Source organism: Sprattus sprattus (assembly GCF_963457725.1).
Source record: "Sprattus sprattus genome assembly, chromosome: 11".
NCBI lineage: Eukaryota > Metazoa > Chordata > Actinopteri > Clupeiformes > Clupeidae > Sprattus > Sprattus sprattus.
In genome coordinates, this window is record NC_137909.1 from 20,221,845 (window position 1) to 20,236,500 (window position 14,656).

At 40.0% G+C, this 14,656-nt stretch overlaps 1 protein-coding gene across 2 annotated transcripts; it reads right to left on the reverse strand.

The window, feature by feature from the left end:
• Window positions 1–1,584: 1,584 nt before the first annotated feature.
• LOC308372620 (myosin heavy chain, fast skeletal muscle-like) lies at window positions 1,585–13,141 on the reverse strand (the record flags this gene model as incomplete). Of its 2 annotated transcripts, none has more annotated exons than XM_080847835.1 (38): window positions 1,585–1,605; window positions 1,723–1,854; window positions 1,968–2,063; window positions 2,146–2,250; window positions 2,343–2,513; window positions 2,601–2,726; window positions 2,823–3,026; window positions 3,116–3,424; window positions 3,542–3,666; window positions 3,784–3,949; window positions 4,082–4,265; window positions 4,372–4,568; window positions 4,662–4,907; window positions 5,095–5,484; window positions 5,577–5,667; window positions 5,780–5,925; window positions 6,006–6,182; window positions 6,270–6,512; window positions 6,644–6,899; window positions 7,508–7,644; window positions 7,765–7,888; window positions 7,990–8,107; window positions 8,192–8,279; window positions 8,382–8,452; window positions 8,560–8,860; window positions 8,952–9,122; window positions 9,213–9,362; window positions 9,905–10,023; window positions 11,149–11,287; window positions 11,406–11,509; window positions 11,599–11,697; window positions 11,789–11,852; window positions 11,942–12,034; window positions 12,120–12,228; window positions 12,333–12,360; window positions 12,464–12,620; window positions 12,707–12,850; window positions 12,938–13,141. In XM_080847835.1, the coding sequence occupies 38 exons, from the start codon at window positions 13,139–13,141 to the stop codon at window positions 1,585–1,587; spliced, it is 5,805 nt and encodes a 1,934-aa protein (XP_080703961.1). The 2 variants fall into 2 exon arrangements, with proteins under 2 accessions (XP_080703961.1, XP_080703962.1); XM_080847836.1 differs by having other exon boundaries at window positions 12,707–12,843; window positions 12,934–13,141.
• Window positions 13,142–14,656: the final 1,515 nt, after the last annotated feature.

Below are 14,656 nucleotides of genomic sequence, written 5' to 3' on the forward strand. Positions count from 1 at the left end.
CCTGTGATTACCCTATTCCCATGTCTTTGTCTGTAATCCAATTAAACGCATCTGAGTCATGGCGTCATGTGACAACAATAAAACTTCAGATTTTTACATCTGGTCGTCTAGCCGCAGCACATATACTTTAAGGTAACGACTGAAATTCGATTTTCCCGACTGATTGAAATCCCTGAAAATCCAATTTTACAGACTCGTTGCTATTGGGAGTGAAAATCTGTGAGATTTAGTGAGATGTGTGAGAGCTAGTGTTGGCTACGTGAGACATGAGAAATGTGAGACTTGACAGGTAGGGACAACCCTAGTTACATTCTCAGGAAGGCATCTTTGTTGTTGTTGTTAACTTTTGTTAAAGGTGCAGTATGAAGGATTTAAGGTGATTGAATAAAGATTGTATAAATAATTATGTTTTCATTAGTGTATCACCTATAACTATTGTGGCATAACAAGGGGCCATGTAATAGAGGGGTGTTACATTCCCATATAGGATTGGATGCCACATCACAAAATGGCCACCGTTGCACACACTACGTACATCTCCCAGAATGCCTCATCACTCACCCAGGTCTAGGTGCTTAAGCAGGTGTCACTTCAATTCAATTTTATTTATATAGCGCCATAACAATACAATTAGCTCTAGGCGCTTTACAGAGCCCAGAGCCTGAACCCCCTTAGTGCAAGCACAATGGCAACAGGGGCAACAAAAAACTCCCTGTTAGTCAGGAAGAAACCTTAAGCAGAACCACGGCACATAAGGGGGGACCCATCTGCTTGAGGTCGGCCGGGTGGAGACAGTCTTCTATTTTGAAGACTGAATAGTTTGATACAATGTGTTGGTTATTGAACTTCTTGATTACATTTTCAGCCTATTATCAAATTCAAGTTAGCCGTGTGGAACAAGACAATTATAAATCGTCATGATTTAAGTTCAGGCATCTTTTCTTTTGAAGACAGAACTGCATAATAGTTCCATACAAATTGTTGGTTATAGAACCTCTTGATGAACTCCAAGTTAGCCATGTGGTATGGACAGAACCCAATAAGAAGGCAGAGCCAAACAAAAGCTAGGAGATAGTAAAATGGCAGAACTGCACATCTGAAATTAAATTAACTGAAATCCTTCATATGCGATCCATGTGCTTGACATGTGGTTTAGGCTGAAGCCCTTCCAGTTCAGAATGCAAAATATGATCTCAATGTTGGACAAGGTTGCAGACCTTCTCTAATGTGGAGACTGTTTACCAGTGAAGAGTTGCATGCATTGTCTGCTGCAGTGTTATAATTCTGATGTAATTCAACCACTAAAGTAGTCTCATATAAGTATCAAGGACGGTGAGATGACTTGTGATTGTGCAATGTAACAGGTAAGATAGAGGCAGCTTCCTATAAAAATCTACGGTACAGTTATAAAGTCATCAGCCTTCTGGCTAAAGTTTGCGAACAATCAAATGAATGAGTCATTAATAAAAGTCAAACAACAATATTCAGATAAATAAATATTTATTAGGTAGTATGCTTTGTTACAGAATAGTCGCATTAACCAGGATTTTGAATCCAGTTGAAAGTGACATGGATTCAGAGAGTTTACTCTGCAGCCTCTTTGCCCTTTAAAAAAGACAAAAGAAAATTAATTTACTTAATGAAAATTAAAAATCAATGACACTTACTTTTTTAAAGTTTATTTGTGGAATAGTAATATTTGTTCAGGAAACATTATCTTACCTTTCCGACATCGCGGGTTTTGGCCCTGATCTTGTTGACTTGGGACTCAGCAATGTCGGCACGCTCCTCAGCCTCCTCCAGCTCATGCTGAACCTTCCTGCACTTGGACAGGTGAGTATTGGCCTGTTCCTCCTGTTGTATATTAAATTGAGTGCAATTAATACAGAAAAACAAAACAAGAGTCAATGTGAAGTAGAAAAAGTAGCAGATATTTTCCTGTATAGCAAAGGCAGAAAGATACTCACAGCTTCCTCAGCCTGCCTCTTGTAGGCCTTGACCTTCAGCTGCAGCTTGTCAACCAGATCCTGGAGTCTGGTGACATTCTTCTTGTCCTCCTCAGTCTAAAGAGAAAAAGTTGTCAAGAAAGGTCCTTCCCTCTCAATTTTTTGCATTCAGTTCAGAGAAAGAGGAGAGATTTCTTACCTGGTAGGTGAGCTCCTTCACCCTCCTCTCGTATTTGCGGACTCCCTTGACGGCATCAACACCGCGTCTCTGTTCAGCCTCAACCTCACCTTCCAGTTCACGAACCTTAACATGTAAAATATTTCCATTTCAGATACTGACCCCTGTTTTGTTATGATGAGTAAGACATATTCATTCAGTCATATTTTGTTACCTACCCTGGACTCCAGTTTCTGGAGTTGTTTCTTGCCACCCTTCATGGCCAGATTCTCAGCCTCATCCAGGCGGTGCTGCAGATCCTTGACAGTGACTTCCAGGTTCTTCTTCATCCTCTCCAGATGACCACTGGTGTCCTGCTCCTTCTTCAGCTCCTCTGCCATCATGGCAGCCTAGATTACGGAATAGTGTTTTTTTTAAATAATAGAAGTAAAACTACTTTTAAATATAAGGCTCAGTTTAAGAAAAAGAAACCTTACATCAGTGATGGCTTTCTTGGCCTTGTCCTCTGCATTTCTTGCCTCCTGGACAATGTCATCAACTTCACCTTGGACCTGAACAAAGTCAGCCTCAAGCTTCTTCTTTGAGCTCAGCAGACTTGTGTTCTAGTGTGGAGAAAGAAACAACCTCAGTTATATTTTTGCTGGAATGCTGGAATTGTTTCTTTCATGTAAGTTAAAACAACCATTTGTATTCTCTACCTGGGAATGCAGGAGGCCAACACGCTCACTGGCGTCAACCAGCTCCTGCTCAGCCACCTTGCGGCCTCTCTCTGTCTGCTCCAGGGCAGCTCTCAGCTCCTCAAGCTCAGCCACCATCAGGGTGTTCCTGCGCTCCACCATGGCAGCCTGCTCCTTCATGTCTTCCTGTCCTCTGACAGCATCATCAAGGTGCAGTTGAGCATCCTGGTTGACAGAGAAATGTATGGTGTTTGCTATACTGCATTGGTGTAATCACTGTAAAAAACTAAACACTGAATATTTGTACTGCTGACCTTGAGCTGACCCTGGACAGTCCTTAGATGTTTCTGGGACTCAGCAGCCTGTCGGTTAGCGTGGCTCAACTGAACTTCCATCTCATTGAGGTCTCCCTCCATCTTTTTCTTGATTCTCAGGGCATCATTCCTGCTCCTGACCTCAGAGTCCAGGGTGCTCTGCATGGAGTCAGTCACCCTCTGGCTATTCCTCTTGATCTGCTCCATCTCCTCATCTTTCTCTGCAAGCTTCCTGTCAACCTCAGCCTTGACCTGGTTAAGCTCAAGCTGGACACGGAGAATCTTGGACTCCTCATGCTCAAGAGTTCCCTATGTTTAAATAGAGTGTAAAATATAGAATTTTAAGATAAGACCAATTGCTTAATTTATTAAGATGCCCTACTCCACAAGATCTCCACTCCACCCTGTTGAATTTTGTATTTGTACCTCAGCTTCTTCCAGGGCAGTCTGGATCTCGGCCTTCTCGGTCTCAACAGTGTTCTTGGCCTTCTCCAGCTCATGAATGCTCTTTCCAGTCTCACCAAGCTGCTCAGTCTGATCAGAGATCTCCTCTGCAAAAATACGCTTAACACAGTTAATTTACCAATGTACTATTGATTTTCATTCCAGGATGAAACCTCTCTTAACAAGCTTTGATTTGAAAGTATTTTAAGGCCATCTTGACTCACGTTGGAGATTCTTGTTCTCCCTCTTAAGAGTCTCCAGTTGGTCAAGAGCCTCCTCATAGGAGTTTTTCATCTTAAACAGCTCAGTGCTGAGAGAGCGAGCCTCTTTCTGGGCACCCTCCAACTCTGCCTGACCCTCCTCATACTTCTGCTTCCATTCTGCCAAGACCTTTGAAAAGCAGGTTGTGTCTTGGGTCAATTTCACATACAAGACATTGCTACCAATACTCCATATGTCCATATTAAATATTGAGAGATTTAGTTTGTCCTACAATACGATAATTTCATATAGAGGTATGACCTTGTCAAAGTTTCTCTGCTTCTTGTCAAGGTTGGCAGCCAGACCATTGGCTCTCTCCACATCAACCATGAGGTCCTCAACCTCACCCTGGAGTCTCTGCTTGGTTTTATCGAGAGAAGCACACTTGGAGTTTATAGCCTCAATTTGTTCCTCAGCCTCCTGTAGACGCTGGGCAAGCTTTTTCCTGATAATGCAATCGATTTAAGTTAGAGGACGTGGACAGGTTTTATTAGACAACATAACAACCCACATCCACTATCTATGTGTTTATTTGCCTGTTTGGTACATACTTGGACTCCTCAAGCTCTTCAGTGCGCTGGATGGCATCAGTTTCGTACTTTGTCCTCCACTGAGCAACCTCGCTGTTGGCCTTGGACATGCCACGCTGCAGCTCAGCCTTTGCCTCCTGCTCCTCCTCAAACTGCTCCCTCAGAAGGTCGCTGTCGTGACGTGCAGACTGAACAGCGTGGGCCAGGGCATTCTTGGCCTGTTTGTGAATAATAAATGGTGTTCATTTAGGGCTTCACAGAATGTGGGTTATGTACTCCAATTTCTTCATGTCGTTCACGGGTATCAGGACCTTGACTTCCTCCTCATTTAGCCTCTTTAGCTCCTCAATTTGCTGAGTGAAAGCCTGTTTGCTTCTACTCAGCTGAGACACAAGAGCATCTTTTTCCTCAACCTGGCGGCCAAGTTCGCCAGTTTCAGACTGAAGTCTTGCTCTCTGAGCACTGAGGTCGTTGATCTGGCGCGCACCCTCATCGCTCTTGGCCTTGATTTCACTGAGTTGGTCCTCAAGGGTACGGCACATCTTTTCAAGATTTCCCTGTTTGTGAAAGTAAAATGAATAAGCAACACAAAAGTATGAAATGTTTATGGCAATTATTACCATTGTACTTGACAACATTTTATACAAAACGTACAAGAATATGTAAGTTTGGTATCATTGTTTACAGTATGATATTGTTTGTAGTTAGAGTTACCTAGAACACAAAGTTATACATGTCACAAACCTTAGTTTTAGAAACTCCCTCCATGTTGCTGGAGAGATCATCAATCTCCATCTTGTATTCACTCTTCTCCTTCTCAAGCTTCTGCTTGACACGCTGTAGGTTGTCGATCTGCTCTCCCAGCTCGGCCACGCTATCAGCCTGCTTCTTACGGAGAGCTGCAGCAGTGGCTTCATGCTGCAGAGTAGACTCTTCAAGGTCACGACGCAGCTTCTGGAACTCAGCCTCACGCTTCTTGTTCATCTCAATTTGAGCAGCAGTGGCACCACCAGCCTCCTCAAGCCTCTCACTGATCTCCTCAAGTTCCCTGGAGAGATCAGCTCTCTGCTTCTCAACCTTGGCACGAGCTGCACGCTCAGCCTCAATCTCTTCTTCAAGTTCTTCAATGCGGGCCTATTAGTTGTTGAAAAGAAATACTGTAAGTGATACTAAGAAAGAACAGGCAGATGATAAACACTATTCAGTACTGAAGATGTGAAACAAACCTGAAGCTCCTTGATCTTCTTCTGGAGCTGAGCACCCAATGATTGTTCATCCTCCAACTTGCTAAGGAACTGGCTTGTTTCAAAGTCCTTCCTGTTTCATTGTAAATTTGAATAACTGTTAATGGCTGCCTTATTGAAAAAAGGACTAAAAAAGGAGTACATGTTTGCATGAATCATTAGTTGGTAATATAATTCTACATTACTTCTTCAGCTTCTCATCAGACTGCTGCTTGTCATTCTCAAGATCCATGACATTCTCCTGGGACAGTTTCAGGTCACCCTCAAGCTTTCTCTTAGCTCTCTCAAGGTCCATGCGGAGCTTCTTTTCTTGCTCCAGGGAACCCTCGAGCTGCAGATACAAAGCATGAAGTCATTAAGTAACACAATGATATATGTGCTTTTTTTTACACTGACAGGCCCTTTACTCACGTCATCCACTTGCTGTTCAAGCTTAGTCTTGGATTTGGTCAGAGTGTTGACTTTGTCTTCCTCTGCCTGGAGATCATCAAGAGTCTGCTGATGGGCCTCTTGGAGGGCTTTCTTCTCCTTTGTCAACTTACCAATGGACTCATCCTGAGAGGCCATCTCCTCTGTCAGGTTCTTGACCTACACATAGAATGTTTCATATCAATATCCGGTAAACATCATAAAGACTTTTTCGAATTAATGAAAAAAAAAAAGAAGAATCTAAACCTTGTTCTCAGTGGCATGTTTCTCCTTCTCCACTTTGGCCAAGGTCAGTTCTAAATCATCAATGTCCTTCTTGAGCTCAGAGCACTCATCCTCTAGTTTCCTCTTCTTGGCAGTTAGCTCAGCATTCATTTCCTCTTCATCCTCCAGTCTCTCGGTTGTCTCCTTGAGTTTGGCCTCAAGCTGGATCTTACTCTTGATCAGACCCTCACACCTCTCCTCAGCATCTGAGAGCGTGTCAGATCCCTACAGTAAATACAAGATGAATGGATGAAATCTGATTTGTATTGAAAATATAATTCTCAGACAGGTTAGTGATTTCAAAAGTACAATGATGAGATGATTACCCATATTATCTTTAACATTGATACACTTACAGATGACACTTGCATATGCAGGTCATTCCTTTCTTGGACCAGAGAGACCATCTTTTCCTCAAGTTCCTTTTTCCTGGCTTCAGCCTTTACCAGATTTTCTTTGCATTTGACAAAGTCCTCCTTCATATTGGCCAGCTCCTTCTCTGTCTCAGCGCTCTTTAGAAGAGGCTTGATCTTGTAGTAAACCTTCATCCATGGCCAGTGCTTGACATTCATGAATGAGCGGACATTGTACTGGATGGTGTAGATTGCATCTCTGGAAAAGTGTTGCATAGTAAATGTAAAAGCATATGGATATCATTGAAGGATTCTCTCTTATAAACATAAACATATAATTTCCATAATAAATTCATTCATTTTAGATTACCTGTCAATACTGGCAGTCACTAATCCAATCTTTGATGTACATTTGTGTTGAAAGACATGATGTATAATAATGCTTTGTAGCTCTACAATTAAATACAATTTCTAAGAGACAGGCATCTAATTCAACACAACCTATTTTTTTACATTCCCAAAACCTGTAATGCTGTACTGAATGTCAGTTTGAGGGGTATATGTCTTGCACACCGTCTATGTCTTGCACAGGTCTGTGTATATGTGGATGTTTCGCCCGGTGTGTAAAATCTAAAACAATAGATCAGGTGAAAAGATACATTATCTAAGCCCGAAACATTTCTCTCCTTGTTTGTTTTGGTTAGTGTAAGGTCCTTACACTCTCTCAGTTTTTGTTGTTCACTACACTAAACTACATTTTAACAACAACCTCTGTGTGCGGAATCTGTCTTTTCATCTGTTCATGCCCTATTTCAGGTCAAATCATTTTGGATTGAGTGTTATTCTACCAAATACATCCCACATTACCTCTGTGCTGTCATCTTCACAAACTCTCTCCTCATAAGATAACCACGGCAGAGAGCCTGAGTTCCTCCGACAAGGGAAGCCAGTTTCTCATCTCGCAACTCCTCAAGGGTACCCAGCAGACCAGCCTTGAAGAACACCTAAAAGATTAAGAACAACAAAAAAGTATGATATGAGTGATTGTCAGCAGATATGGACATATTGTATGTAATTCAATATTCATCCACGATTAAAAAATGTAAGATATAAACATTCTCCACCTTAGTGTGTCCAAACTTGTAATCATCATGTTCGATATCGATGGATCCCAAAAGCTTCTCAGCAGCCTTCTTGTTATCAATGAACTGCCCCTCAGGAATAACACCGGCATTCAGTACTTTGTATCTGTTGTCAAAAATAATTTAAAAAAACATAATTTTCCCCTTTTAAAACATATATGAAGTGTGTATTATATAGGTTATTGTTGTATATTGTTGTATGTTCACCTCTGCTTGAAGTCAGCATACATGATTCTGCTTGGGAAACCCTTTCTACAAATTCTGATACCCTCCAGTACACCATTACACCTGAGCTGGTGGATGACCAGGAAGTTCTGCATATAACCTGTGAAAATACAGATATACATTTTTCAAGGAAATACAAGGTGTTGAATAATGGACACGTCTTAATTTACAAAAAGCCCTTTACCTGGTTTCTTAATTTCATTTGGAATCAGACAACGCACAAAGTGAGGATGGGTGGCCCTCAGGTTGGTCATCAGTTTACCCAAGTTCTCCTGTTGAGGCAAAAATGGATACAATTTGAATCATACAGTTCATTGTGCTGGGACAATTATTGATTGATTGATCATGTTCTTCTTGATATTAAAAACACATACCCTGAACTGTGAGGACACAGTCTGCATGGAGCCACCCTTCTTCTTACCACCCTTCTTAGCACCACCAGTCTCTGTTGACATATAAATAATGAATCGGAAAATTGAGTTACGGTATATACATAGAATCTAATATAATTACTATTTGTGTATTAGCCTTTTGACTTGAACAGGTTATTACCCTCAACAACAGGTGGGTACAGGACAGGCAAAAGTTTGACTGATGACTTCTGGTACAGCTGCACAACAGAATCGTTCAGTGGATCCTTGTTCTTGTCCAACCATCCAGTAACATTGTAGTCCACAGTGCCAGCATAGTGCACCAGGGAGAAGTGAGCTTCAGCTTTGCCTTTGGCAGGCTTGGGCTTCTCAAAGGCTTGGTTCTTGCCAAGATGCTGGGCATACAGCTTGTCCTTGAAAGTGGTGTCAGAGGCCTTGGGGACAATGCACTCCTCTTCAAGGATGGCAAAGATACCCATGGGCTGTTGAAAAATAAGATTGCTTAGTTATATAAAGTGGACATCATGTTACTATACAAATCTAACTGTGCTAGTTGGATTGATTAAAACTGACCCTTTCAATCAGCTCAATGCAGGCAGCCAAGTCCATGCCAAAGTCAATAAACGCCCAAACAATGCCCTCTTTCTTGTACTCCTCTTGCTCCAGGACAAACATGGTGTGGTTAAAGAACTGTTGCAGTTTTTCATTGGTGAAGTTGATACACAGCTGCTCCATGCTGTTGTACTGTGTTGAATACATAAACATTATATCAGAGTGGCCCTCTTAAGTCACTATAAATAATGTTAGTTAACAAGCTTATAATTTTGTCCTCACATCGAAAATTTCAAATCCAGCTATGTCCAGCACACCAATGTAAAACTCTCTTGACTGCTTGGTGTCCAGCATCTGGTTGATACGAATGACCATCCACAAGAACATCCTCTCATAGATAGACTTGCACAAGGCTGACACTGAGTTGTTGACCTAAAACAAAATGTAAGTATTAATACTTACTTACTATGATGAGAAAAGACAGGGTTTTCACTGTCAGGGAAATCCTGGAAAAGTCATGGAGTTTCAAAATCCCATTTTCCAGGGCTAGGAAAGTCATGGAATTCAGTCAAGTCACTGAAAGTTCTGGAAAAGTCAATGAATAATTATTTTGTTGAATGTAGGTCTAATGAAATGAAATATGTTATTGTACTCTTCCATGGACAATGGTTTTGTTGTGCCTGATGCAGTCTCTACTTGAATTGACATAGCCTCTCTAATATAAAGGTAATGGAAAAGGTTGTTATTTACTTTTCTTTTTCTTTCAGAGTTTAGGCCCAATCTAAAGTAAATCAGTTTATTTATTAGCTGGTGAAGATTAATGGAGATTTCATTAAAGGTCCTTGAAAAGTTTTGAAATGTGGTAAATGATAACGGGTGTGAACCCTGAGAAAGAAAATACCAGCAGTAAAATTCTTGTCAAACAATGTCAAAATCCTTGTGGTCTTTAGTCAACCTTGTAGTATGTGAGATACCTGTGGACAAGTCTGACTCTTGGTGACAAACTCAGTTCCGACTTTCACCCTTGGGTTACACAGAGCCTTCAGCATATCAGCAGAGTTCAGGCCCAGGAGGTAAGCAACTTTGTCAGCATCTTTAAACAACAAAGAGTTTTAAGTGAGTTATTCATACCAATATTTTACCAAAGAAAGTAATGCTTATCCTAAATTGAGAGGCTACTCAAAATTATCTAATGAATGACAAAGATATATTTACAGGCTTCTGTTGTATGTAATGCATTAAATATAATAATAACAACTAGAAAATGCATTTCCTGAAGGAAATACCAGTGCATGAAATGCAAAAGTTAGGAAAGGAAGAAGAAAAGAAAGAAGAGTGAAAGAAGGAAAGAAGAAAGGAAAGAAGAGTGGAAGAAGGAAAGAAGAATGAAAGAAGGAAAGAAGAAAAGAAAGAAGAGTGAAGAAAGGAAAGAAGAGTGGAAGAAGAAAAGAAAGAAGAGTGAAGAAAGGAAAGAAGAGTGAAAGAAGGAAAGAAGAAAGGAGAGTGAAGAAAGGAAAGAAAAGTGAAAGAAGGAAAGAAGAGTGGAAGAAGGAAAGATGAGTGGAAGAAGGAAAGAAGTGTGAAAGAGAAAAAGAGCGTGAAAATATTGAAAAAAGGAGATAAAAATGGAGTGAAGAAGAGAGATTGAGTGTGAGAGAAAGTAGACTGAGAGGGATAGAGAGAAAGATGGAGAGATGGAGAGAAAAAAAGTAGAGAATGGAAGGTGTCTTAATGTTCCTAGTTACAGTTAAATTGAGAGGGACAGAGAAGATGTTCCTTTGATTTGGCGCAGCTGTCAGTGAAGCACAGGTGCAAGCCAGTTTAAAGACCCTATTATGATGTCATAATGGCCCAATGTAAGTCAATGGGAAAATTTCGATTCGTTTTTATTTAATATCTTAAAAAGTATAAAGTTTAGAAAAGTGAAAAATACATAGCATAAGTGTCCTTTACAAGACCTACGCAACAAAGTTTGAATGGAGTTTCTACGTTAAGCGGTTCGGGCTGAATTAATCGCAGAAAAAGGTAACAAGAATAAGAAGAAGAAGAAGAAGAAGCCTAGGAATAACAATACAGGGCATTTCATGCACTGTAATAATCAGAGGAAAAGTATAACTTGAAGTTATGATCTATCTTTTAATGAAAAGACTTCAATAAATAAGACTACCTTGTAGTTATTACTAGACCTGACCAAGGTCAGTAGAGTTTTTAAACCTACCCTCAGTGCCGTCAGGCTCAGCCTGCTCCTCACGCTGCTTATTCTTGAATTTCATATTGCCATGATGGAGCACAGCACCAGTCAGTTTCCAAATGGTGACTTTCTCCTCTGCAGTGAAACCCAGGATGTCAATGGCATCCTGCAATTACATGTATAAATGAATTTTAGGCACATTATTATTTTGAATCATTAGTGTTTTTAAGAATGTCATTCTCATTGTATTCATTGTCCAGAAGAAAAACTCATGGATATCTCACATCTGTGGCGTCCAACTCTTCTTTGTCATTAATGCTGGCCACAGTGATCTGACCCTGACTGCACATGGGAAAGTCATAGGGGTTGCTTGTGATGAGGCACATTTCTGTAGAGAGGGAAAACAATATTTTGTTGTTGCAAATGAATAATTACATGTAATGTTTTTTGATTGTTGGTTGAAAATAATAACCCTACCAATCAGCTCAGGCTTGTGGTTGGTCATCATCTGGAAGAAGATGTGGTAGCCTCTCTCATCAGGAAGCTGGAATGTCACTCTAGACTTTTCCAGAAGGTCTATTTAGTTGGGGAAGAATATATTTTTACTTGAAAAAATGATGTCAGCAATAATGTGACATTTTTATATACACATGATAATTATACTTACAAGTCTCAATATCAGCTTTAGCCAGTTTTCCAGTTGCGGCAAAATGAATTCTGATGAATTTTCCCTGTTTAAGACAAAATTATATCCTAAGTAATTTTATCTTATTAATAACCACAGAACTGAGGCCAGAGTTTAAATAAGAAGTTAACTTACAAAACGGGAAGAGTTGTCATTCCTCACAGTCTTGGCATTACCATAAGCCTCCAACAGTGGGTTGGCAGCAATAATCTGGTCTTCAAGAGAGCCCTGCAGGTGGAAAAAACATTCAAGGAATATGTTCTTATGAAGAGAATGTTTGTGTCACTTTATGATAATAAGTAATGGGATTGACCTGCATCTTTCCAGGCACTGCCTCCTTTTTTCCACCACTGACTGCAATTGTTGCAAAGTACTGGATGACACGTTTGGTGTTCACAGTCTTGCCAGCACCAGATTCTCCGCTAGATTAAACATAAGATATTCACATTTTTCAGATAAGAATTGTCTGTGCCACAAGGTAACATAGAAGATAATGCAAAGTTTTAAGTCATGCATTGACACTTACGTAATCAGAACAGATTGGTTCTCCTTGTCTGTGGGACAAATGCAATTTGAGATAAATCACTTTTTTTAATTAGTTCATGTAAATATGTAATTTTATTTTATTATTTAGTGGCTTTTAAAGTGAATGCTTACCTTGGAGCATGAACTGATAAGCATTGTCAGAGACAGAGAAAATGTGGGGTGGGGCCTCCATACGCTTCTTGCCTCTGTAGGCCTCCACCACTGCTTGGTCATACACAGGGAGCCACTTGTAAGGGTTCACAGTGGCACAGAAAAGTCCAGAGTAGGTCTAGAATGAGGAAATAAAGGGGATTGGCTTTACAGCTGTTTTATTTTTAACATAGATTTTCATCTGTTAGAAAGCATAACGCTTACGTAGATCATCCATGCTGCGTAACGCTCTTTGAGGTTATACAGGACAGAGGCTTCATTGAGGTGGGTCATCATGGCCATGTCCTCAATTTTGTCATACTTGGGAGGATTCATGGGGTGAACATCCTCCTCCTTAACGACTCTTTCCTTAAAGCAATGGACAATATAAAGAGATAAAGAAACTTTCTGTTGAATGGAAATACTCAATCATTTTCTAAGAGCCTTGCTACATACCTCCTTGGATTCAAGCAGTTCAACGGTGACATTGGCACCATCTCTCTTCTTGATTTTACCCTTCAGGTACAACTCCTCCTTGTCAGGTACATAACAAGCTGACTTTGCATCAAAGGGCTTGGTTTGGGCCTCAAGTCTCTCCCTCTCAGGCTTACGGAGGTAAATGGCAGCCGGGCCATAAGTGGCCATGTCACTGTCGCCCATGGTTGAGGTTTACTGTTGGAAGAAGAAGAATGAACATGTCATTTTGCAATAAAAAAGATTACAACCACGGACTGTAAGAAACATAATTCATCCTTGAAATGTAGCATATCTGAAAAAAGTATACGGAACGCCAAGTGGATGTTTGTTTTTGTAGTGTTTTTGTGTATGAGGCAGTCAAGAGAAACAGTAAATATTTACATTGTATCTATTGTGGGAAACAGGTAATCATATTAATCAGTGGGTAACTTGCTTAAACAATGTAGACATTTGGTTCAAAATGCACCCTACAGGCGTGGGGCAGGGTTGTAAATAAATAAAAGTGTGTGTGGATTTAAAATGTTGTCTTTGTCTTTCATCATTATGTATGGAGTGCAGTAATGTGAATGAAAATTAGTGATATTTGTCTGGGTGAGATTATTTCTTTTAAATAATCTTTTACAAGTTCAAAAAAGGAAAAAAGACAAGCAGATCTGAAAGAAGTTTTTAGGCTGAGTTCATTGTCTCTTCTCTTACAGTATTTTTTTTATATTTGAAGTGATGTCTTCATAGAACCTCAACGAAGCTTGGTCAAAGGAGATATAACCTTTGCATTTGAAGAAAAGTAGCTACAAAGCCAGAATAGGTGATAACCGTCCAGCCAAGGACTGTGGACATCCCAGTGTTTTGTATTTAGCGACCAAATCTGTGAAAAATATGTATACCTGTGCAACCCCATTTGATTGAAAGAGACTGTTTTGACTGAACTTGAAAGGGTGTTCTGAACTTTTGTTATAGGCATATATTTTCTTTGGTAGCCGATTGGCTTGCTTGCTATTATTTAAAAAGATAATTTAAGTTAATGAATTGATAGTCTTTTAAAAAGCAGATTAACTTACTTGTTCTTCCTAGGACCAGATGAAATTTCCACAAGCGTCAAATAGTCTAAAATGATAGGAAGAAGAGGTCAGCCAATATATCATACGTAAATGCAAATAGTAAAAACTTAACAGATTTCACTACTTAGCCAATCCAGCTCCCCCATGTTTCAGAAAACATCAGAGTTTACCATCTAGTCACAGCATGACAACTTACTGTGCACTGCAACCCCCGTGTCTCTGTGGACCTCTCGGTTCTTCCAGGTCCTTATATTGTGCCCATCTGCAAACTAAGCAGGATCCAAATAAGGAATGATTAGAATGGTTTGGTATATTTAAACATGCCGTCAAGCATGCCATCACATAAACACATTGACAAACTAACAAGTTTACTAATACATGTTATGAAAGGAGCAGCACCCATACTTAATTTCAGGGATGTGGTAATGATACCTTATCTGGTCCATTTATGGTATTGACCTATTTATTAATAGTGCTAAAATACATTATATCGTTCTGCATACAAATCTGAGACCAGATTTTAGGAGTGAAAATTTAAGTCTGTAATATGGATTATCTGAGTGCATTCCATCAAGCAATTAGGGAAACTCTGGTGTATATTGTAGTTGTTGATTGGCATTTGTGCAATTTAGTCAATATT